Below are 24828 nucleotides of genomic sequence, written 5' to 3'. Positions count from 1 at the left end.
AGATCGGGTTTTCACATATATGGGCAATTTTTTTATATGCCATCACTATCGTTTATACAAAATATGGCTTTGAAATCGCAAAATCAATCTGTCGCCTTTTCAAATAAAATTCCATGGATGATAAGCGTGTAATATAAACGATAACCGAGTGCTGTGTGGAATTCCTATATTCCTAACTCGATTTTCAGTGTAATTCAAAAAACGTTTAATCGATGCAATATTATTTTAACTTGAGAACAAATCCAACTCCATTTTGATTTCGTAATATTAGAACAAAAGAAATTAAAACGCTTATAAAAAACTCTCACACAATGGGTAGAGTTTGATTCAAGATTAGAATACCTGTTTTGAAACCGGTTTTTTTTTACGTTTGAATAATGAATTTTCATTACGTAAATTTTACGCTTCAGAAAAATTTACAGTACAGTTTTAAAAAAGGTTTAGGCATGTTTTATATAATAGTTTTTATGAAACAAATTTGATAACGGCACTTGAAAAAGTTTCAAGCGAATAAACACTCTTGTTGACGCGTAGACGTCAAGAGGGCCATTTGACGAAAGCTAGTTTCGTCAAGTGAGTAGTGAGAAAATAGTGAGTAGTGAGATGGTCTCTCACGATAGGAACACTCATGAAAAAACTTATAAATAGGGCTAGAAAAATGGAATAAATCCTCTTACATTTTGGAACCTCGAAAAACTACAACCTGTTTGGTAAATATCGCAACAAAAAATCGATCCGAAATTTCGCGAAGCTGTTCAACTCTTTATTTGAAAAAAAAGTTAAAGAAAAAAAACTATAACTTCTTATTATGCTTTAAATTCCTCCATCTTAAACATAGTGTTAACTCCATGAAAATAAGCGAAACAAACGAGTATATTCCTACCATATGGCCATGAAACTCGGGGCGGTAATCAAGGAAATAAAACGATTTGACTTGACTTAGTGATGGTGACTTGTGACAAAATCGCGATTTGATAACGCCGATGCTTATGTTATCCAGCATCACCTGTGTCATCTATTGGTCATCACTGTAAACCTGCCCAAAATCAACCAGCATGCTGACAAAAAGTTAATAGATGCTACCTAGCCCATTTCAATCGGTTGTTTCAGTTTTGAATTTACTGTGCCTAGCGGCTCCAGCGTGAACGGACGCGTTCTGTCTGCAGTATTCATTTTATGTGATTTGTGTTCCAAGTTACAAGAAGAACGATTGCTACGGAAGAACGTAACGTAACCTACCCACAATTTTCGTGTGAAACAAGTTAGTGGAACGTTATAGACGACCTTGTGCAGAAGAACCGGTGAATTGAGGCGGATAGTAGAAAACTTCTTATAATTAATGTGAGTTAATTGTAATTTTAAACACAAACGAAGTTTGCGGTTGTATTTCCTACATATAAATTATATTTTTTTCCTTTTCGGTATAATGTTTTCCTAGGTCATGTAGGCCATTTCTGGCTAATGTACAGATTAGATTCGTAGATCACCAGTGCAAATAGTTAGCAAACATAAAAGTACTAAATTAAGTTTAAATAAATCCAATACTTTTTAAGGCAGCGCTCGGGTTTTCGTTTATGCTCTTAAGCATCGTGTATGATTTGCATACAAATTTCGATGTCTACGGCACACAGTTCCGATAGCTATGTGATATCTTCCGGCTGTTTAGCTATATGACCTTCACACTTCCGGAACCCAAGATATTTTTAGATTCGATTCGAACGGTTACCCAGTCAGGCAAACGCGAGTTCGTGCGGTGTAGTTTCTTTTGTTCTCATGGTTCTTAACGGATGTGTTCGTAGTCCGCCGCGGAATCCGGATTTCAGACATTTGCCCTGCGGGCAATATTCCATACAAAACTGAGTTACGCGCGGGGCTGAAACACGGTTGTAACTCAGCTGAAAGGCAGTCAAAGTGGCTAAAGTCTGAAATAAGGACCACCCTCTCACGGTTACTCACTTGAGTGACTATTTTTCGTGCAGGGTGGTTCACAATCGTAATTGTGACGATTGCGTGTTTTTTTTATTATGTTTCGAGGGACAGACACCTGAGAGCATGGCCGTCGAAGAAGAAAATGTAGTTATTGGTGCCATCTATCGACCACAGGTCAAAGATTGGCGATCCGTTGGATCTTTCGCGAATAGCTCCGGCCACATACATGGTAGCGATTAGTGGTGCATGGACTAAATGTGGGCACAAGCGCCATCTAGCCATATTAGAAGAAAAAATGGCGATTCGTTGGATGCCGCCTGAGTTATGGGGCAAAGTGCCCGTGAGTGGGGGGGGGGGGGTCTTGTTTCAGACTTTAGCCGTCATAGCGACACCGTGAGTGTTTTCATGTGTTACCGTAGCTGCAAAAGCAAATAACTTGGCAACAAACTCACGCTTGCAAATGTGATTTGAGTGCTTTGCAAAATTTTGCGCTTGCAAAATACACCGTTGCCAGGCGCCTTGTAATCTGGAGTGGAATCGTGAATCCACTCCGACTCCGGATATGTAAAATAGATTTATTGAGATTTATTGATTGAGTATGTTGCTGATTGGGACAACAGTTCTATCATATTTCGTTTATCCTTTTAAAATTGATATAATCTGTTTTGCTTAATATATAAAACAAAGATAGTAACATAGTAATTTGTGTATGTTTTTATTGTTGTTGCAGCTTCAAGTCCTTAAAAAAGAAAAGAAAGTATCTACAGCTTATTGATCAAAGTGGTGACAAACTACATTAGCCACTGTCGCTTACGCCATTAATACTTTCTCGGCCACAGTCGTTTTACGATTTGTCATAGGTTTGAAAACTGATAAAGGTAAGTTAACAAAAATGGAAACTTTGTACCTTTTACATTCAGCTGTGCAAAATTCTTAATATTTGCCACCAACGAGCGCATATTTTATATTCAAAATAAAGAATACCAATCCCAATACCTTGTTTATTTAATAACTAATGGGCAGCTAGAGTAGGTAAAATATTAAAAATGGAAGCTTCTTCCTTCCTTATCATAGGAAGCAAACAGTGGATATTGGTTATCTTGAGTTATGAATCGGATGAATCGGAGTCAAAACTAGGCACGCAATTTGTTGTTTGTTACGTTGCGTACAAGTGATCGTTACTTTGTTTTGTTTTTATTTCAATGCACCTCGTGCGTTTATCGTTACGTTCATTTCAAATTTGAACTTATACGAAGAAACCATGTTGTCTTCGTGGAAAAATCAGAAACATATTTACGATTGCAGCTTCTTACAGCTCATTACACTATTATTGCCATTGCTAAATCTTTTAAATGAACTATTGCAATGATCTTATCTTACAGATTCATATTATTACTTCCAAACTAAACAATTCAACATCGTTTTTCCACCTTCAATTGTTTTCTGGTACGTATTATGATGATTATACAATAGCATAAACCATCAACTGTTCGCAAAACGATCCATATTTAATTTAAACACAGTAGAAGGCGCTGGAGTAGTATCATTAGTATCATGCCATAAGTATCTTTCTAATAATGGGGTCTATGATACCTTTCACAAGTTTTTTTATATGGACTTTGACGTTTGGCGGCTTATTTGTTGCAAGCTTTCCATACAAACAGCACAGCAAAATTACTCTGTGTATTTCTGATTAGAAAATTTGTCTAATGATAGTTTCGATCAGCTGCTCGACAAATGTCAAAACAAGGCATTTTTCTAGCATATCTGAAACAGGTTAGGCCATATTTTCAGAAAGTTGATTCGGGTGAATATTAATTAAATTAAGATTTAAAACAACAATGAAATTACATAAGTTCAATTATTTTAAGCTTTTATGAAAAGTAATACAAATTTTTACTTGTGTCATGCCAATTAGTGCTTGGTTATTATTCGGTTATTTCAAACATTTTTTTCAGATAAATAATAAAAGCTTAACGATTTGTATGAGCTTTGTCCCATCTTATATAATCCTAACACTTTAATTTAAACATTGCATAGAAAATCAATGTGCATCTCACTCACAATATGTATTGATGTACAAACACACTCTTCATAGTTAATTTGCTTTATGCATAATTATAATGTTTCATCTTTGTAATAAACATTTAATCAGATTATAAAAAATGAGATGACTATATTACAAGTTAAAACATAATTCCTGTTCCTGTAACTCCTGTTCCTGTAGCTGTAATTCCTGTTTCCTTAAAACGCGGTTCTACAAAACTGCAGCCTAATGTCATTCTTTATGTCAAAATGCTATGTCCTTGAGGAATCCTTGCATGATGATATTACCTGCCAACAATTTCCCGCTCGATTCTGCTCGATGTTTTGACAGATCCAGTCTAAAAATGTTAGCTTTCTAACTTAAGGTATCATAGACCCCAATGTCGTAATGCTGAGGTGATATTGTGATGTCATCTGGTTAAATTTGTTTGTTTGTAATTTACTAAGGATGTCATCATCTGTGTTTTACGAATCATGTCATAAGATACTTCTGTAGTTATCGTTAACAATGGACAAGATAAATTTTAACAATTTTTATTACTTTTGAACTCATTAATAGCAACAAAAAAATGGAATCGTCGGGAAAAACAATTTTTGGCACTAGGAAAACATACTCAACTACCCCTCCGGTCGATAGAGATTTCATATCTCCAACAAATGAAGACACTCCAGAAATATCAAGTATGCACGTGGGTTCCTACAATCTTCGTATGGCAATGGTGATAGTGCTTCGCGCTATCACCCTTCGCAGTCAAGGTAAATTGTTCGATTTTAAAATTACCATGGAAGACCCTAATGCTGGCAAATTTGATGACGTGGTAATTCGCTATTCTTTGCCATCGAACCCGGAAGAATACGCTAATGTTTACATACAGGCCAAACATAAGCAGACATCTCATCCCAAGCTAAAACCACCACTAATTGCAGAAGATTCTTTACTCACGAAATCGAACTCCAAGTCCCCGTTTTCAATTCCGATGTACTTTGTTTCATACCTACACGGATATGATGAGTCTTTGAAGGGTTCCCATACATACATTTTGTGCACCAACCGTTCCATTGATAAACGTCTTAAGGAATATTTCAATGTACGGAAGCATGCAACCGACCACATGCTGTCATTCTGCGACGACATCGAAGGGACGTGTTATAGTTTCAATAGTAAACATAGATTTATAGCTCTGGAAGCTGAGCTTAGAATAGCTAGTGTAGAAAAATTAGGACAGATGATCGCGTTACATGTCAAAAAGGAGAAGCAAATTGATTCCAACATTTATATATTTAAAATTTTCGGAAATTTAATTGCTGAATGTGTAGAAAAACATGATTTAGGAACATTTCAATTCAATGAAAGGTTTCGGAATGCAGATAAAACAACAATCATTGGTAAACTACGGAGTAGTTTTGAGCTGGAGTATTTAAAACAAACAACAACAAAGGAAGTAAAGTGGAAAGATGTCAGAATTATGATCGATCAAACATTTATCGAATCCATTGGGGCCATAACACACCAATCAATATCTGAAGAAATCGAATACTATGAAGCAATTGATGTGGTTATTCAGGAATTTTATGATAAATTCATGTTAGTATGTGGATCTATGAATGAGACAGAGCTTTCGAAGAAGATCTTTGATATAATGCCGACATGGGTAAGCAATCCCAAAGGTACATACAACGACCTGCACAGTATGCTATTTGAAAGTATGGTCAAAAGAAATATTAAAACTTGGGTGGATATTAAACAACAATTCATTGAAACAAATACAAATGAAATGTTTAACAAAGTTCAAACATTTACAAACCAATATCTTAGTTCACTATACATAAAATATTATTATGTAAATGTAAAGTCCACTTGTCTTCAAGAAACAGCATTGAATGATTTTATGAGAAGTACATCATTTGGTGATGTTCATCGGTATCGTTGTTCAACAAATTTGAAATTGAATTGTTTAATTGTATCCCAAACCTTAGCGTTGCATCAGTATCAATGTCTGTTTGTGGACAGTTCGTTATCTCACATTAAAGAGAATTTTTGTGATGTGATTTGTGAACTGGTCGAATTCATTGCTGCTGTTGAGCTATCTGCTATATACATTATAACAATCCTTGGTCAACAGGAAAACGTTATCCTTAAAGCAATTAAGAACTACGCAAAGACGTACAAGACGAAAATAATCATAGTGGAAGAACCAATGTACGAAGACCCGACCGAAGATCGTTTATTTGTTCGTGATCTTACGGACGAAGCAAGGGAGCAACTATTTGTGCATAACTTGAAGCTTTCAGGAACGACAATTGCGCTAAAAGGAATTGTGCGAGGTGATGATAGTTTGTGCATGTTATTGAGTGTTTTAGAAAACTATCACGCTACCAACATGCCATCAAATGGAAATTCAAATCTAAACAACTTCGAAAAAATTAAGCCGTGGTATATTCCACGTTCTTGTGTACCATACTCTGAGGATAAACAAGATGTTGAACAGTATTTAGTGGAGGAGGAAATCACTACGGCAATGGTACAACCAATCATTTCCCTGAAGAATATAAGGAGCCATATTCCAATTGCTTTCAACCATGAAGACAATGTTAAAGTTCATATATTTTTAGATGATGCCGGTTATGGAAAATCCACCTATTTCACATGGCTGGCATCAGCGTTGTCGGAGGACAATGCATCATTGTATGTTATTCGAATGAACGCATTACAATATGTCAATGTTTTTGTTGAACTGCATGCCTTTGATCCTAAGACTCTTGAAGATGTGGATGTAATCAGGATCTTTTATCGTCTTTTGCATCTGACCCTGTTTGAAAGCAATATCAATTTTCGATCGACTAATGAGTTAAATGATGAGAAGCAAAAAGGAGATCGCATCGCAAAACTGTTGAAAGTATTAAATAGAAAAATCATACTCGATGACAAATTGATTAGTGTTTCAAAACTAGCATTGGAAGAACTAATACAGCTACGGGTGTTTCAAAGAAAGTTTAATGAAAATAAATTTATTTGTTTGCTGGATGGCTTTGATGAAATAGCACCCCATTATAAGGATTTTGTTATGAAGTATTTTGCAAAATTGTCTACTTTCGATGGTATACGAAAACTATTTATCTCGACTAGACCATACAATTTTCGGGATGTATTGAAACACGTTTTCTCTGGTTGTATGATGTGGCGGCTTGAGCCGTTTTCTCAAAGAGATCGAATACAATTTTTAAACAACTATCTTCAGTATGAAATACAGAGTCACAAATTTAGCAGCGAAATCCATCGAATACAAATTTTACAAACTGTGTATTTGCTTGCAACTAACAGTATACAAGAATTAAAAATCATTCCCCTTTTTCTTCATATGGCCATCACGATTGCACTATCGAGAATAAGGGATCTCTTAAGCGTTGAACGACTTGCAGTATTTGTCGATCTATTTCAAGAAATAAAGTTTGATCAGTTACAAATTGTAAGCAATTTCTTAGAAGAAAAATTGAGCATATTAAACAATGAACAATCAGGAACAAAGAGCTTTGCATTTAAAACAACTATTCAAAGAAAGAGGCATGATGAAGCTAATATACAAATGAAAAGACGATTTTCTTTGCTTGCCATGTTGAACATATTCAATAACGGAGTTGAAATTAAGCTGTTGTCTGATAAAGAGCAACAGGAAGCTGTAGAGTTCATGCGAGAGATATCTCAGGGCAATGAGAAGACTGGTATCATTCGAGATATTCGAGATGATGTTCCTCATTTTATTCACAGAATATTTGCTGAATATTTTGCGGCAACTTGGATTTACGCAAATAAACATCTCCTGAAAAGTGAGAGCTTTTTCCGATCCGTTGAATATTGGAATGGAGCTTTGTACCGTACTCGGGATTTTCTCAATCGAATGATCATTAGGGACAGTGAGCGAAGTGATATTTTTATAGCTGTAATCAATCAATCAGAACAACAGGTAAGAGAGATACTATCCAAGGATTCCTCAGCTGCATTCGTGAAGGATGCCGCGGGTCGATTACCGCTTCACGTAGCAGTAATGTACCGATCAGAAGAAATTAAACAATCGCTTTTAGACAAAATGGAATTTCAGTCAGTAAATACAAAAGATGATCTTTTCCTTTGGACAGCTTTAGACTACACATTTGCTAAGTTAAACAAAAAAACCATTAGTATTCTTTTAGCTGCTAGAGCAGTCGTGCATAAGGAAACCATACTCCAACAAATATTGTCAAACAACTTAAGAAATATGTTGATCTTTGCTCAGAATATTGAAATATGGGCACAGTCCAATGATAATTTGAAACAAATTGCCCTCAGCCTGCTTTCTGAAGTAGTCGAATATTTGATCAATAAAAGTCATACTGACATCCTCCGTTATCACATGGAGTTGGACTTTTTGACAATCTTAGAATTCTGCTCCAAACGTAATATGATCACAGTTTTCACACTATTTCTATCACGAATGTACAGTCCAGGGAGGATATCATTTCAAGAAATCAATCAATTGTTACAATTATCTGTTGAGTATGGGGCATACGATATTTTTAAATATCTAACCGATCATATTAATATGCTTTTTACCAAACTGGAGACTGAGGAAGTGCTTATTTCTGCAGCAAAATCTTCTATCAAAGAAAATCTCTGGTATTTATTTAAACATATATTACAACAACTATGCTTCCAAAGCAAGATCGATATGATTGACGAAATAGCGATTATCACAGATGATTATCATCCAGATGATAGCAACATACCAACGCTGGTTAAAAAACACTTTCCAAAGAGTTGTTGTGTAAGAAGCTCTGAGAACGTTCGAATATCGTTGCCCGAGTATGATGAGAAAGATGTCCTGTATGAAGGATACCTTGTTGAAGCGCTTCTAGCTGAGGCAGTACATGAGGGTAACTTGCCGATGGTCAAATATATTGTGCAGAAGACCAAAACGGCCATTACCAACAGACTTATTGTGATGGTGATGAGACTGTTACCAAAGGGAGAGGAGGTTTGTCATGCAAACTCGATGTTTGCATTTACATATCTTCTTGATAGAACGACCGATTTGGATAGTGTCGACGAAGATGGCCGTAACCTGCTTCATATGACGGCTCAAAATGGTTGTTTCTTCATGCTGCGTTGTTTGATTGCAAAAAAATTTGATCCAAGATTGGGAAATACAAGAAATGGTTGGAATGTGTTTCATTACATTGCTTTCGATCAGGATGAGGATCGTACTGAAAAAATATTGGAATTCTTAATGATGAAATGTGACATGAATTGGTTTGACAATTTAGAAAGCTTAGTTGATAACTTATCAACAAAACAGTTGAATCAAAACAAACAAAAAAATACCAAATTATCTACTATCAAAATACTGGATTTCATATTCAAAAACAGATCTTACCCTAACCCGCCTGCTACAAAACAACTTAACAAACAACAATATGCTTTGTTAGCAATGTTAGTTAAATCGAGTAAACGGGAGTTAACAAAGCTTTTATCGGACCAGGAAGTACAGGAAGCTATTGAAATTATGCAAGAAATAACTCAGGGCAATGTGAGGACTGTTATCATTCGTGATGTTCGAGATGATGTGCCGCAGTTTACTCATCGCATATTTGCTGAGTATTTTGCGGCATCTTGGATTTACAACAATAAACATCTGATGAGAAGTGAGAGCTTTTTCCGATCGTGGGAATATTGGAATGGTGAATTGTGCCAAACTCGAGATTTCCTCAATCGAATGATCGTAAGGGATAGTGAGCGAAGTGACATTTTTATGGCTGTAATCAATCAATCGGAACACAAGGTTCGAGAATTACTTGCCAAAGATCCCTCGGTTGCGTTCGTGAAGGATGCCGCGGGTCGATTACCGCTTCATGTAGCTGTAATGTACCTTTCAGAAAAGATTGAAAATTTGCTTATGGAAAAAATGTCTCTTGAATCAATAAATGCAAGAGATGAACTATTTCTATGGACCACTTTGGACTATGCATTTGTAATGAACTATGCTACAACAATCCATACCCTTTTAGCTTTTGGAGCAGAGGTAAATGTAAATGCTTTATTTAAACAGATAGTGTCAAACAATTTGAAAACTTTATTGATCGATACTCATTACTATGGAAAATGGTCAAACTCTCACGAACACTTCAAAATAAGTATGAATCACTTACAGACATCTATAGTAGAATATTTACTCAATGAAAGACAGCTGGACGTGTTTTCTCGCAATAAAGAACTAAACTCTTTGACTGTTTTAGAGTTCTGTTCAAAGTGTAATATGGTCGAACTATTTTCAAATTTTGTGTCTCATTTGCACATTCGGGAAAGAATTTCAACATTTCTTTTTAATAAATTGTTTAAAATAGCATCGACGAATAAGGCACATGATATTGTGACATATTTCGCAAATAACAACAATAGGCTTCTTCCTACAATGACGAACGTTGTTGAACTCATATCTACCTTAAAGTCTTGTATCAAGCAAAATTTTATGAGCTCTTTCAAAGATTTGTTTCAACAATTGTCCAACTTCCGACTAAAGATTACTTTGGTTGATGATACAGACATTGTTGCAGATGATCATGCTACTGGTAACTGTAATCTATCACCGCTGGACAAAGGTCACTATCCAAAGAGTTGTTGTGTAAGGAATTCTGAGAACGTTCGAATATCGTTGCCTGAGTATGATGAGAAAGATATCCTGCATGAAGGATACCTTGTTGAAGCTCTTCTAGCTGAAGCAGTACATGAGGGTAACTTACAGATAGTCAAATACATTGTGCAGAAAACCAACATGGCCGTTACCAACAGACTTATTGTTATGGTCATGAGATTACTGCCGAAGGGAGAGGAGGTTTGTCATGAGAAGTCGATGTCTGCATTCACATATCTTCTCGAAAGAACGACCGATTTGGATAGTGTCGACGAAGATGGCCGTAACCTGCTTCATATGACGGCTCAAAATGGTTGTTTCTTCATGCTGCCTTGTTTGATTGATAAAGGATTTGATCCAAGTGGTGAAAATACAAAAAATGGTTGGAATGTGTTTCATTACGTTGCTTTCGATCAGGATGAGGATCGTACTGGTAAAATATTGGAATTCTTAATGATGAAATGCGATATGAATTGGTTTGATGATTTGGACAGTCTGGTTGATTCACCTATTCAGGCGCTTGATGCAATTACAAATTATAATACACAGAAAGTAAAACAACTTAACAAACAAGAACATGCTTGGTTGGCCATGTTTGTAATATTGAGTAAACAGGAGTATACAAAGCTGTTATCGGGCCAGGAAGTACAGGAAGCTATTGAAATTATGCAAGCAATAACTCAGGGCAATGTGAGGACTGTTATCATTCGTGATGTTCGAGATGATGTGCCGCAGTTTACTCATCGCATATTTGCTGAGTATTTTGCGGCATCTTGGATTTACAACAATAAACATCTGATGAGAAGTGAGAGCTTTTTCCGATCGTGGGAATATTGGAATGGTGAATTGTGCCAAACTCGAGATTTCCTCAATCGAATGATCGTAAGGGACTGTGAGCGAAGTGATATTTTTATGGCTGTAATCAATCAATCGGAACACAAGGTTCGAGAATTTCTTGCCAAAGATCCCTCGGTTGCGTTCGTGAAGGATGCCGCGGGTCGATACCCGCTTCACATAGCAGTGTTGTACGAGTCATTGGAAATAAAAAAAATGCTTGTAGAAAAAATGTCTCTTGACTCAATAAACAACAAAGATGAACTTTTTCAATGGACCGCATTGGACTATGCGTTTGCAATCGGATGCAAAATATCAGTAAAACATCTATTAACTGCTAAAGCGACAGTGGATGAATACGTTTTATTTCAACAGATTATTTCAAATAGTCTCCGGGTATTACTTTGCCTTGCACAGGAGTATAGGATAAACCTAAACTTTAACCAGCATTTTAATATGATTGCGAATCGGCTGAGTATTTGTTTGATACAATATTTATTGAACGAAAGAAATCTTGATGTGTTTTCTCGTCAAGAAGAACTTGATTATATGACAGTCTTAGAGTTCTGCTCAAAGCGTAATATGATCGGATTATTCGAACAATTTGTATACCAATTGAACATTCAGAAAAAACTGTCATCTGATCCTTCGAATAATCTTTTTCATATAGCATCGATTAATAAATCGCATGACATTGTAGCATATTTTGTAGACATCCACAATAGGCTTCTTCCACAATTGAAAAGCGTTTTTGAACTCATATCTGCCTTAAAGTCTTGTATCAAGCATAATCACATGAATTTATTCAAAGATCTGTTTCAACGACTGTTAAACTTCCAAATCAACATTCATTTGGATGATGATACAGATATTGTTATAGATGATCATGCTACTGGTAACTGTAATCTATCACCGCTGGACAAAGGTCACTATCCAAAGAGTTGTTGTGTAAGGAGTTTTGAGAACGTTCGAATATCGTTGCCTGAGTATGATGAGAAAGATATTCTGCATGAAGGATACCTTGTTGAAGCTCTTCTAGCTGAAGCAGTACATGAGGGTAACTTGCAGATAGTCAAATACATTGTGCAGAAGACCAAAACGGCCATTACCAACAGACTTATTGTTATGGTCATGAGATTACTGCCGAAGGGAGAGGAGGTTTGTCATGAGAAGTCGATGTCTGCATTCACATATCTTCTCGAAAGAACGACCGATTTGGATAGTGTCGACGAAGATGGCCGTAACCTGCTTCATATGACGGCTCAAAATGGTTGTTTCTTCATGCTGCCTTGTTTGATTGATAAAGGATTTGATCCAAGTGGTGAAAATACAAAAAATGGTTGGAATGTGTTTCATTACGTTGCTTTCGATCAGGATGAGGATCGTACTGGTAAAATATTGGAATTCTTAATGATGAAATGCGATATGAATTGGTTTGATGATTTGGACAGTCTGGTTGATTCACCTATTCAGGCGCTTGATGCAATTACAAATTATAATACACAGAAAGTAAAACAACTTAACAAACAAGAACATGCTTGGTTGGCCATGTTTGTAATATTGAGTAAACAGGAGTATACAAAGCTGTTATCGGGCCAGGAAGTACAGGAAGCTATTGAAATTATGCAAGCAATAACTCAGGGCAAGGTGAGGACTGTTATCATTCGTGATGTTCGAGATGATGTGCCGCAGTTTACTCATCGCATATTTGCTGAGTATTTTGCGGCATCTTGGATTTACAACAATAAACATCTGTTGAGTAGTGAGAGTTTTTTCCGTTCGTGGGAATATTGGATAAGCAGAATGCATCGAACTCGAGATTTCCTCAATCGAATGATCGTAAGGGACTGTGAGCGAAGTGATATTTTTATGGCTGTAATCAATCAATCGGAACACAAGGTTCGAGAGTTAATTTTCAAGGATCCTTCGATTGCGTTCGTGAAGGACGGCATTGGTCGATTACCGCTTCACATAGCAGTATTGTACCCGTCACAAAACATTACAAAAGTGCTAATAGAAAAATTGGATTTTCAATCAATAAATTGTAGAGATGAACAGATGAAGTGGACTGCTTTGGACTATGCATTTGCAATACTTAACATGACTACAGTAAAACATATGTTAACTGTTGGAGCAGTGGCGAATATGAACAATCTGTTACAACAGATATCTTCAAATAAGCTTAGCAATTTGTTGGTTTCTACAAACTATTATGGAAAATGGTTAATTTCTCATGAACATTCCATGATGGTAGCATATCGACTTCATATTCGAATAGTAGAATATTTACTCAAAGAAAGACATCTGGACGTGTTTTCTCGCCAAGAAGAACTTGATTATTTGACCGTTTTAGAGTTCTGCTCAAAGCATGATATGTTCGTAATGTTTAAACAATTTGTATCCCAATCAAACATTCGAGATGCTCTTTCAACTGATGCTTGTGACCAATTGTTTAAAATAGCATCGACGAATAAATCGCATGACATTGTAGCGTATTTTGTAGACATTCACAATAGGCTTCTTCCACAATTGAAAAGCGCTTTTGAACTCATATCTGCCTTAAAGTCTTGTATCAAGCATAATCACATGAATTTATTCAAAGATCTGTTTCAACGACTGTTAAACTTCCAACTCAACATTCATTTGGATGATGATACAGATATTGTTATAGATGATCATGCTACTGGTAACTGTAATCTATCACCGCTGGACAAAGGTCACTATCCAAAGAGTTGTTGTGTAAGGAGTTTTGAGAACGTTCGAATATCGTTGCCTGAGTATGATGAGAAAGATATTCTGCATGAAGGATACCTTGTTGAAGCTCTTCTAGCTGAAGCAGTACATGAGGGTAACTTACAGATAGTCAAATACATTGTGCAGAAAACCAACATGGCCGTTACCAACAGACTTATTGTTATGGTCATGAGATTACTGCCGAAGGGAGAGGAGGTTTGTCATGAGAAGTCGATGTCTGCATTCACATATCTTCTCGAAAGAACGACTGATTTGGATAGTGTCGACGAAGATGGCCGTAACCTGCTTCATATGACGGCTCAAAATGGTTGTTTCTTCATGCTGCGTTGTTTGATTGATAAAGGATTTGATCCAAGAGGCGAAAATACAAGAAATAGATGGAATGTGTTTCATTACGTTGCTTTCGATCAGGATGAGGATCGTACTGGTAAAATATTGGAATTCTTAATGATGAAATGCGATATGAATTGGTTTGATGATTTGGATAGTTTGGTTGGTTCGAATCATAATTTTTCAAATACGATTACAAACCGAATTTCCCATGTTATCGAAAGGCCTACTGTTAATAAAATTATAACGTTTTTTGCAAAAAAACGCTTTTTTTTCAATGCTAACTCATATCATATTCTGAATGAGTCAGTTGATAATACACACGATTTTAATGATTCGCTTTATGCAATTACAAATCAAAGCACACACTTTGCAAAACAATTTAATAAACAACAGTTTGCTCTATTAGGAATGTTTGTTTTATTCAGCAAACGGCAGTTAAGAATATTTTTGTCCGATCGGGAAGTACAGGAAGCTTGGCAATGCATGCGAGATATAGCTCAAGGCAATGCAAAATCCTTCGCTATACGATATGTTCGAGATGATGTGCCGCAGTTTACTCATCGCATATTTGCTGAGTATTTTGCGGCATATTGGATTTACAACAATAAACATCTGTTGAGTAGTGAGAGTTTTTTCCGATCGTGGGAATATTGGATAGGCAGAATGCATCGAACTCGAGATTTCCTCAATCGAATGATCGTAAGGGACAGTGTGCGAAGTGATATTTTTATGGCTGTAATCAATCAATCAGAACACAAGGTTCGAGAGTTAATTTTCAAGGATCCTTCGGTTGCGTTCGTGAAGGATGCCGCGGGTCGATTACCGCTTCACATAGCAATGATGTATCCGTCACAAAACATTAAAAAACTGCTTGTAGAAAAAATGCCTATTCACTCAATAAATACAAATGATGATCTGTTCCAATGGACCGCTTTGGACTATGCATTTGCAATTCGTTACAAAAATTCAGTAAAAACCCTATTGACTTATGGAGCAGTGGTGAATGAGGATAACCTACTACAACTTATGTTGTCAAACAAACTAAGAACTTTGTTAGTTTCTGCATATTATTATGGAAAATGGTTACTCTGTCATGAACACTCCATGATGGTCGCAAAACGACTTTTTATTCGAATAGTAGAGTATTTACCATATAAAAGATATCTGGACGTGTTTTCTCGTCATAAAGAACTTGACTCTTTGACAGTCTTAGAGTTCTGCTCAAAGCGTAATATGATCGGATTATTCGAACAATTTGTATACCAATTGAACATTCAGAAAAAACTGTCATCTGATCCTTCGAATAATCTTTTTCATATAGCATCGATTAATAAATCGCATGACATTGTAGCATATTTTGTAGACATCCACAATAGGCTTCTTCCACAATTGAAAAGCGTTTTTGAACTCATATCTGCCTTAAAGTCTTGTATCAAGCATAATCACATGAATTTATTCAAAGATCTGTTTCAACGACTGTTAAACTTCCAAATCAACATTCATTTGGATGATGATACAGATATTGTTATAGATGATCATGCTACTGGTAACTGTAATCTATCACCGCTGGACAAAGGTCACTATCCAAAGAGTTGTTGTGTAAGGAGTTTTGAGAACGTTCGAATATCGTTGCCTGAGTATGATGAGAAAGATATCCTGCATGAAGGATACCTTGTTGAAGCTCTTCTAGCTGAAGCAGTACATGAGGGTAACTTACAGATAGTCAAATACATTGTGCAGAAAACCAACATGGCCGTTACCAACAGACTTATTGTTATGGTCATGAGATTACTGCCGAAGGGAGAGGAGGTTTGTCATGAGAAGTCGATGTCTGCATTCACATATCTTCTCGAAAGAACGACCGATTTGGATAGTGTCGACGAAGATGGCCGTAACCTGCTTCATATGACGGCTCAAAATGGTTGTTTCTTCATGCTGCGTTGTTTGATTGATAAAGGATTTGATCCAAGAGGCGAAAATACAAGAAATAGATGGAATGTGTTTCATTACGTTGCTTTCGATCAGGATGAGGATCGTACTGGTAAAATATTGGAATTCTTAATGATGAAATGCGATATGAATTGGTTTGATGATTTGGACAGTCTGGTTGATTCACCTATTCAGGCGCTTGATGCAATTACAAATGATAATACACAGAAAGTAAAACAACTTAACAAACAAGAACATGCTTGGTTGGCCATGTTTGTAATATTGAGTAAACAGGAGTATACAAAGCTGTTATCGGGCCAGGAAGTACAGGAAGCTATTGAAATTATGCAAGCAATAACTCAGGGCAATGTGAGGACTGTTATCATTCGTGATGTTCGAGATGATGTGCCGCAGTTTACTCATCGCATATTTGCTGAGTATTTTGCGGCATCTTGGATTTACAACAATAAACATCTGTTGAGTAGTGAGAGTTTTTTCCGTTCGTGGGAATATTGGATAAGCAGAATGCATCGAACTCGAGATTTCCTCAATCGAATGATCGTAAGGGACTGTGAGCGAAGTGATATTTTTATGGCTGTAATCAATCAATCGGAACACAAGGTTCGAGAGTTAATTTTCAAGGATCCTTCGATTGCGTTCGTGAAGGACGGCATTGGTCGATTACCGCTTCACATAGCAGTATTGTACCCGTCACAAAACATTACAAAAGTGCTAATAGAAAAATTGGATTTTCAATCAATAAATTGTAGAGATGAACAGATGAAGTGGACTGCTTTGGACTATGCATTTGCAATACTTAACATGACTACAGTAAAACATATGTTAACTGTTGGAGCAGTGGCGAATATGAACAATCTGTTACAACAGATATCTTCAAATAAGCTTAGCAATTTGTTGGTTTCTACAAACTATTATGGAAAATGGTTAATTTCTCATGAACATTCCATGATGGTAGCATATCGACTTCATATTCGAATAGTAGAATATTTACTCAAAGAAAGACATCTGGACGTGTTTTCTCGCCAAGAAGAACTTGATTATTTGACAGTTTTAGAGTTCTGCTCAAAGCATGATATGTTCGTAATGTTTAAACAATTTGTATCCCAATCAAACATTCGAGATGCTCTTTCAACTGATGCTTGTGACCAATTGTTTAAAATAGCATCGACGAATAAATCGCATGACATTGTAGCGTATTTTGTAGACATTCACAATAGGCTTCTTCCACAATTGAAAAGCGCTTTTGAACTCATATCTGCCTTAAAGTCTTGTATCAAGCATAATCACATGAATTTATTCAAAGATCTGTTTCAACGACTGTTAAACTTCCAACTCAACATTCATTTGGATGATGATACAGATATTGTTATAGATGATCATGCTACTGGTAACTGTAATCTATCACCGCTGGACAAAGGTCACTATCCAAAGAGTTGTTGTGTAAGGAGTTTTGAGAACGTTCGAATATCGTTGCCTGAGTATGATGAGAAAGATATTCTGCATGAAGGATACCTTGTTGAAGCTCTTCTAGCTGAAGCAGTACATGAGGGTAACTTACAGATAGTCAAATACATTGTGCAGAAAACCAACATGGCCGTTACCAACAGACTTATTGTTATGGTCATGAGATTACTGCCGAAGGGAGAGGAGGTTTGTCATGAGAAGTCGATGTCTGCATTCACATATCTTCTCGAAAGAACGACTGATTTGGATAGTGTCGACGAAGATGGCCGTAACCTGCTTCATATGACGGCTCAAAATGGTTGTTTCTTCATGCTGCCTTGTTTGATTGATAAAGGATTTGATCCAAGAGGCGAAAATACAAAAAATGGATGGAATGTGTTTCATTACGTTGCTTTCGATCAGGATGAGGATCGTACTGGTAGAATATTGGAATTCTTAATGATGAAATGCGATATGAATTGGTTTGATGATTTGGACAGTCTGGTTGATTCACCTATTCAGGCGCTTGATGCAATTACAAATTATAATACACAGAAAGTAAAACAACTTAACAAACAAGAACATGCTTGGTTGGCCATGTTTGTAATATTGAGTAATCAGGAGTATACAAAGCTGTTATCGGGCCAGGAAGTACAGAAAGCTATTGAAATTATGCAAGCAATAACTCAGGGCAAGGTGAGGACTGTTATCATTCGTGATGTTCGAGATGATGTGCCGCAGTTTACTCATCGCATATTTGCTGAGTATTTTGCGGCATATTGGATTTACAACAATAAACATCTGATGAGAAGTGAGAGTTTTTTCCGATCGTGGGAATATTGGATAAGCAGAATGCATCGAACTCGAGATTTCCTCAATCGAATGATCGTAAGGGACTGTGAGCGAAGTGATATTTTTATGGCTGTAATCAATCAATCGGAACAGAAGGTTCGAGAGTTAATTTTCAAGGATCCTTCGATTGCGTTCGTGAAGGACGGCATTGGTCGATTACCGCTTCACATAGCAGTGTTGTATCCGTCACAACTCATTACAAATGTAATAATAGAAAAAATGGATTTTCAATCAATAAATTGTAGAGATGAACAGATGAAGTGGACTGCTTTGGAATATGCGTTTGCAATGTTTCACGTGACTACAGTAAAACATTTATTGACTAATAAAGCGATAGTGAAACAGGACGTTTTATTGCAGCAAATATTCTCAAACCATATGGGTATTTCTATTTATGTTGCACATTATTATGGAAAATGGTTAAATGCTCATGATGATTCCACGATAATCGCAGGTCGGCTATACTTTTTTGAAGTGCAATATTTACTCAAAGAAAGACATCTGGACGTGTTTTCTCGTCATAAAGAACTTGACTCTTTGACAGTCTTAGAGTTCTGCTCAAAGCATAATATGATCGGAATGTTCAAAGAATTTGTATCCCAAACAAATATTCGGGATAACCTTTCAACTGATGCTTGTACCCAATTGTTAAAAATAGCATCGACGAACAAAGCATTTGACATTGTAGCATATTTCGTAGACATCCACAATAGACTTCTTCCACAAATGAAGAGCGTTGTTGAACTCATATCTGCCTTAAAGTCTTGTATCAAACAGAATCACATGAATTTATTCAAAGATCTGTTTCAACGACTGTTAAACTTCCAACTCAACATTCATTTGGATGATGATACAGATATTGTTATAGATGATCATGCTACTGGTAACTGTAATCTATCACCGCTGGACAAAGGTCACTATCCAAAGAGTTGTTGTGTAAGGAGTTTTGAGAACGTTCGAATATCGTTGCCTGAGTATGATGAGAAAGATATCCTGCATGAAGGATACCTTGTTGAAGCTCTTCTAGCTGAAGCAGTACATGAGGGTAACTTACAGATAGTCAAATACATTGTGCAGAAAACCAACATGGCCGTTACCAACAGACTTATTGTTATGGTCATGAGATTACTGCCGAAGGGAGAGGAGGTTTGTCATGAGAAGTCGATGTCTGCATTCACATATCTTCTCGAAAGAACGACCGATTTGGATAGTGTCGACGAAGATGGCCGTAACCTGCTTCATATGACGGCTCAAAATGGTTGTTTCTTCATGCTGTGTTGTTTGATTGATAAAGGATTTGATCCAAGAGGGGAAAATACAAGAATTGGTTGGAATGTGTTTCATTACGTTGCTTTCGATCAGGATGAGGATCGTACTGGTAAAATATTGGAATTCTTAATGATGAAATGCGATATGAATTGGTTTGATGATTTGGACAGTCTGGTTGATTCACTTATTCAGGCGCTTGATGCAATTACAAATGATAATACACAGAAAGTAAAACAACTTAACAAACAAGAACATGCTTGGTTGGCCATGTTTGTAATATTGAGTAATCAGGGGTATACAAAGCTGTTATCGGGCCAGGAAGTACAGGAAGCTATTGAAATTATGCAAGCAATAACTCAGGGCAATGTGAGGACTGTTATCATTCGTGATGTTCGAGATGATGTGCCGCAGTTTACTCATCGCATATTTGCTGAGTATTTTGCGGCATATTGGATTTACAACAATAAACATCTGTTGAGTAGTGAGAGTTTTTTCCGATCGTGGGAATATTGGATAGGCAGAATGCATCGAACTCGAGATTTCCTCAATCGAATGATCGTAAGGGACAGTGTGCGAAGTGATATTTTTATGGCTGTAATCAATCAATCAGAACACAAGGTTCGAGAGTTAATTTTCAAGGATCCTTCGGTTGCGTTCGTGAAGGATGCCGCGGGTCGATTACCGCTTCACATAGCAATGATGTATCCGTCACAAAACATTAAAAAACTGCTTGTAGAAAAAATGCCTGTTCACTCAATAAATACAAATGATGATCTGTTCCAATGGACCGCTTTGGACTATGCATTTGCAATTCGTTACAAAAATTCAGTAAAAACCCTATTGACTTATGGAGCAGTGGTGAATGAGGATAACCTACTACAACTTATGTTGTCAAACAAACTAAGAACTTTGTTAGTTTCTGCATATTATTATGGAAAATGGTTACTCTGTCATGAACACTCCATGATGGTCGTGGATCGATTACATATTCGAATAGTAGAATATTTGCTCAAAGAAAGACATCTGGACGTGTTTTCTCGTCATAAAGAACTTGACTCTTTGACAGTCTTAGAGTTTTGCTCAAAGCATGATATGGTCGGAATGTTTAAACAATTTGTATCCCAATCAAACATTCGAGATGCTCTTTCAACTGATGCTTGTGACCAATTGTTTAAAATAGCATCGACGAACAAAGCATTTGCCATTGTAGCATATTTCGTAGACATCCACAATAGGCTTCTTCCGCAAATGAAGAGCGTTGTTGAACTCATATCTGCCTTAAAGTCTTGTATCAAACATAATCACATGAATTTATTCAAAGATCTGTTTCAACGACTGTTAAACTTCCAACTCAACATTCATTTGGATGATGATACAGATATTGTTATAGATGATCATGCTACTGGTAACTGTAATCTATCACCGCTGGACAAAGGTCACTATCCAAAGAGTTGTTGTGTAAGGAGTTTTGAGAACGTTCGAATATCGTTGCCTGAGTATGATGAGAAAGATATTCTGCATGAAGGATACCTTGTTGAAGCTCTTCTAGCTGAAGCAGTACATGAGGGTAACTTACAGATAGTCAAATATATTGTGCAGAAAACCAACATGGCCATTACCAACAGACTTATTGTTATGGTCATGAGATTACTGCCGAAGGGAGAGGAGGTTTGTCATGAGAAGTCGATGTCTGCATTCACATATCTTCTCGAAAGAACGACCGATTTGGATAGTGTCGACGAAGATGGCCGTAACCTGCTTCATATGACGGCTCAAAATGGTTGTTTCTTCATGCTGCCTTGTTTGATTGATAAAGGATTTGATCCAAGAGGCGAAAATACAAAAAATAGATGGAATGTGTTTCATTACGTTGCTTTCGATCAGGATGAGGATCGTACTGGTAAAATATTGGAATTCTTAATGATGAAATGCGATATGAATTGGTTTGATGATTTGGACAGTCTGGTTGATTCACCTATTCAGGCGCTTGATGCAATTACAAATGATAATACACAGAAAGTAAAACAACTTAACAAACAAGAACATGCTTGGTTGGCCATGTTTGTAATATTGAGTAAACAGGAGTATACAAAGCTGTTATCGGGCCAGGAAGTACAGGAAGCTATTGAAATTATGCAAGCAATAACTCAGGGCAATGTGAGGACTGTTATCATTCGTGATGTTCGAGATGATGTGCCGCAGTTTACTCATCGCATATTTGCTGAGTATTTTGCGGCATCTTGGATTTACAACAATAAACATCTGTTGAGTAGTGAGAGTTTTTTCCGTTCGTGGGAATATTGGATAAGCAGAATGCATCGAACTCGAGATTTCCTCAATCGAATGATCGTAAGGGACTGTGAGCGAAGTGATATTTTTATGGCTGTAATCAATCAATCAGAACACAAGGTTCGAGAGTTAATGTGCAAGGATCCTTCGGCTGCGTTCGTGAAGGATGACGTTGGTCGATTACCGCTTCACATAGCAGTGTTGTACGAGTCTTTGGAAATAAGAAAAATGCTTGTAGAAAAAATGTCTCTTGACTCAATAAACACCAAAGATGAACTTTTTCAATGGACCGCTTTGGACTACGCATTTGCAATTAGATACACAACTGCAGTAAAAAAACTGCTTACTGCAGGAGCGACGGTTAATGTGGAAGTTTTGTTCCAACAGTCTGAATCAAGTAACCTCAATATTTTATTGAGCCGTGCTCATGACTGTGGAATACAGTTAAACTCTCATCGGGACTGCGAGATTGTTGCGAATCGATTGCACGTGCGTGTAGTTGAATATTTACTCGAAGAAATACATCTTGACGTTCTATCTCGCCATGGGGAACTTGACTCTTTGACCGTCTTAGAGTTCTGCTCTAAGCGTAATATGATTGGAATATTTGAAACATTGGTAAATACAAAGAATGTACGGACAAAATTTTCAACTGATATGTTTCATCGGTTTTTGGAATTAGCAATCGAGAATGAGGCACATGAAGTTGTAGCTTTTTTGAAGGATAATAGCCTGAATGGTTAATGCTGCTTGCGTACTCGTTCGTGTGTCAAGCAAATCGATGGGAGATTGATGATTCACAACACCGATAAAAGAAATCCGCAACAGCATTCATATGAATCTGTCGTTCGCTTAATTGTGCATGCCATCTGATAAAAAATATTACCGATTCAGTAACATATTTGGTGTTTCGGTGATAAACTATCATGTTTTTCAAATTCATTTGTGTGATTCTGTGAACTGAGTTCGTCGCATCCTAGAATTTGATTTTCCAGTAATACCGAACCGTACTTACCAGGTGAAGGAGAAACCGCGGTTTATTTTCCAATTTATTGTAAAACTGGTAGAGAGTTACTTTCTACAAAGTTTTGCTATATTTGTGGTAGTTTATAAATATCTTTCCAGAAAAAGTCCAGATTTTTTTTTTTGATGTTTTCATATGACGTTAAACGCTGCGTGGAATGTGCGTGGCCCTGCTATGCAAACAAGTGGAAACTTTAAGAGGTCAAGTCTGAGGAGTAATCGTCGAGTCTCTAAGACCACATTCGCCTCTGATCAACGGCCCTCAAACTCCACTCCCAAGTCCTGGGTGGCTTTACACAAAACAGTTTTTCATGCCGCAGTTTAAATTTTGGGCGTTTTTTTAGTATTCAGCTCTTCAGTTGTGTTATTTTTTAAATTCAGTTTGTGCTCAATATTTTTGAAGTAGAAGTCCAAGTAGTACTTAATAAACTAGTTAAAGAATTGCATATTGTGTATATATATAAAAAAAAACTTTGGCACATTTGACAGTCCATACATAGGTATGACAGTAGCGTGCTCCATTCAACAGTTGCTTCATACTACTGTACCTGGTAGGCTGAACGTTGTTTTTTTAGTTGGTTTTATTTTTACTACATACGTACACATTCGTAGTACGTACTTCTTCCTTATAACGTTATTTTGGTGCGAAGGTACTATTATCACTCTGTAATTGACACCCAGCAATTGTCACTTAATATGATGGAATTTAATTAGTAAATTTTAAATAACAGTTCAGTGTTTAAAATGTCAACCGAATAAACATATTTCAAACGGGCTTTTAAATTTCAACGGTCACGGCTATTGCAACAGAAGATTATGAAAATCCTCGTTCGGAAGTAACCGAACGCACTTTTATTTAAATTAATATGAATCTGACAGTAACGTGAAATGTTTCGATCAAAATCGTTTAGGTTTGTTTAATTTTCGCTGGAAGTTTTTGCAAAAACAAACTTGCACTCATAAAATATATAATTAACTTGTTAAATTATATGTTAAATGTTAAAGTACAGCATTCAGACCTAGGTTATAAGGACGTGTCTAAGCATCGTGGACATTAAATTACTGTACGAATAATTACATAAAGTAACATGAAGTTAATTTAGCTGGGTTAAAGTTAGTATCAAAAATTTTATTCAAAGTTGCATAAATTGTGAAGTATTATTTACATGGTGTGCTAGATGTCTGGTGCGTCCCGGTGGTATATGTGATGTACGACGCCGGTTCCAAACGACAACACCGGAGATCAAATCCAATCTGAATTTCTTATAAATAAATAATATTGAATAATAATTACTAGTTACTGTTCCAGATTACTTACTAGATTACAGAGTACTTTACAGATAAATGATCGATGTTTGCATTCATTTAGTAAATAAAACTTTACTAACTTTTATTTTTCAGACATACTTTTAAAATTCAATACATCCGAATTATGTTGAAATTG

At 36.5% G+C, this 24828-nt stretch overlaps 1 protein-coding gene across 14 annotated transcripts; it reads left to right on the top strand.

The window, feature by feature from the left end:
- Positions 1-2491: 2491 nt before the first annotated feature.
- Positions 2492-24167, top strand: LOC125772378 (uncharacterized). 14 transcript variants are annotated; one of them, XM_049444035.1, is made up of 5 exons: positions 2492-2807; positions 3312-3375; positions 4535-8984; positions 10839-11327; positions 18648-24167. In XM_049444035.1, exons 3-5 carry the CDS (start codon positions 4545-4547, stop codon positions 23103-23105), a joined length of 9387 nt encoding a protein of 3128 aa, XP_049299992.1. In that variant the 5' UTR covers positions 2492-2807; positions 3312-3375; positions 4535-4544; the 3' UTR covers positions 23106-24167. The 14 variants fall into 14 exon arrangements, with proteins under 14 accessions (XP_049299992.1, XP_049299993.1, XP_049299995.1 ...); XM_049444036.1 differs by having other exon boundaries at positions 10839-13370; positions 22482-24167; XM_049444034.1 differs by having other exon boundaries at positions 2495-2807; positions 10839-11001; positions 16531-24167.
- The last annotated feature ends 661 nt before the right edge of the window (positions 24168-24828 follow it).

This window comes from Anopheles funestus, chromosome 3RL, assembly GCF_943734845.2.
Source record: "Anopheles funestus chromosome 3RL, idAnoFuneDA-416_04, whole genome shotgun sequence".
Taxonomy (NCBI): Eukaryota; Metazoa; Arthropoda; class Insecta; order Diptera; family Culicidae; genus Anopheles; species Anopheles funestus.
The sequence above is the reverse complement of the archived record's forward strand: the minus strand, read 5'-3'. Positions and strand labels throughout refer to the sequence as shown.

Coding starts and splice junctions, on each gene's coding strand:
- LOC125772378 (XM_049444025.1), top strand. CDS start 4,545: ATGGAATCGTCGGGAAAAACAATTTTTGGCACTAGGAAAACATACTCA. Junction 8,985..10,838: donor TGTTACCAAAGGGAGAGGAG/GTTTGTCATGCA, acceptor AAGGGAGAGGAG/GTTTGTCATGAGAAGTCGAT. Junction 12,793..14,583: donor TAAAGGATTTGATCCAAGTG/GTGAAAATACAA, acceptor TTGATCCAAGAG/GCGAAAATACAAGAAATAGA.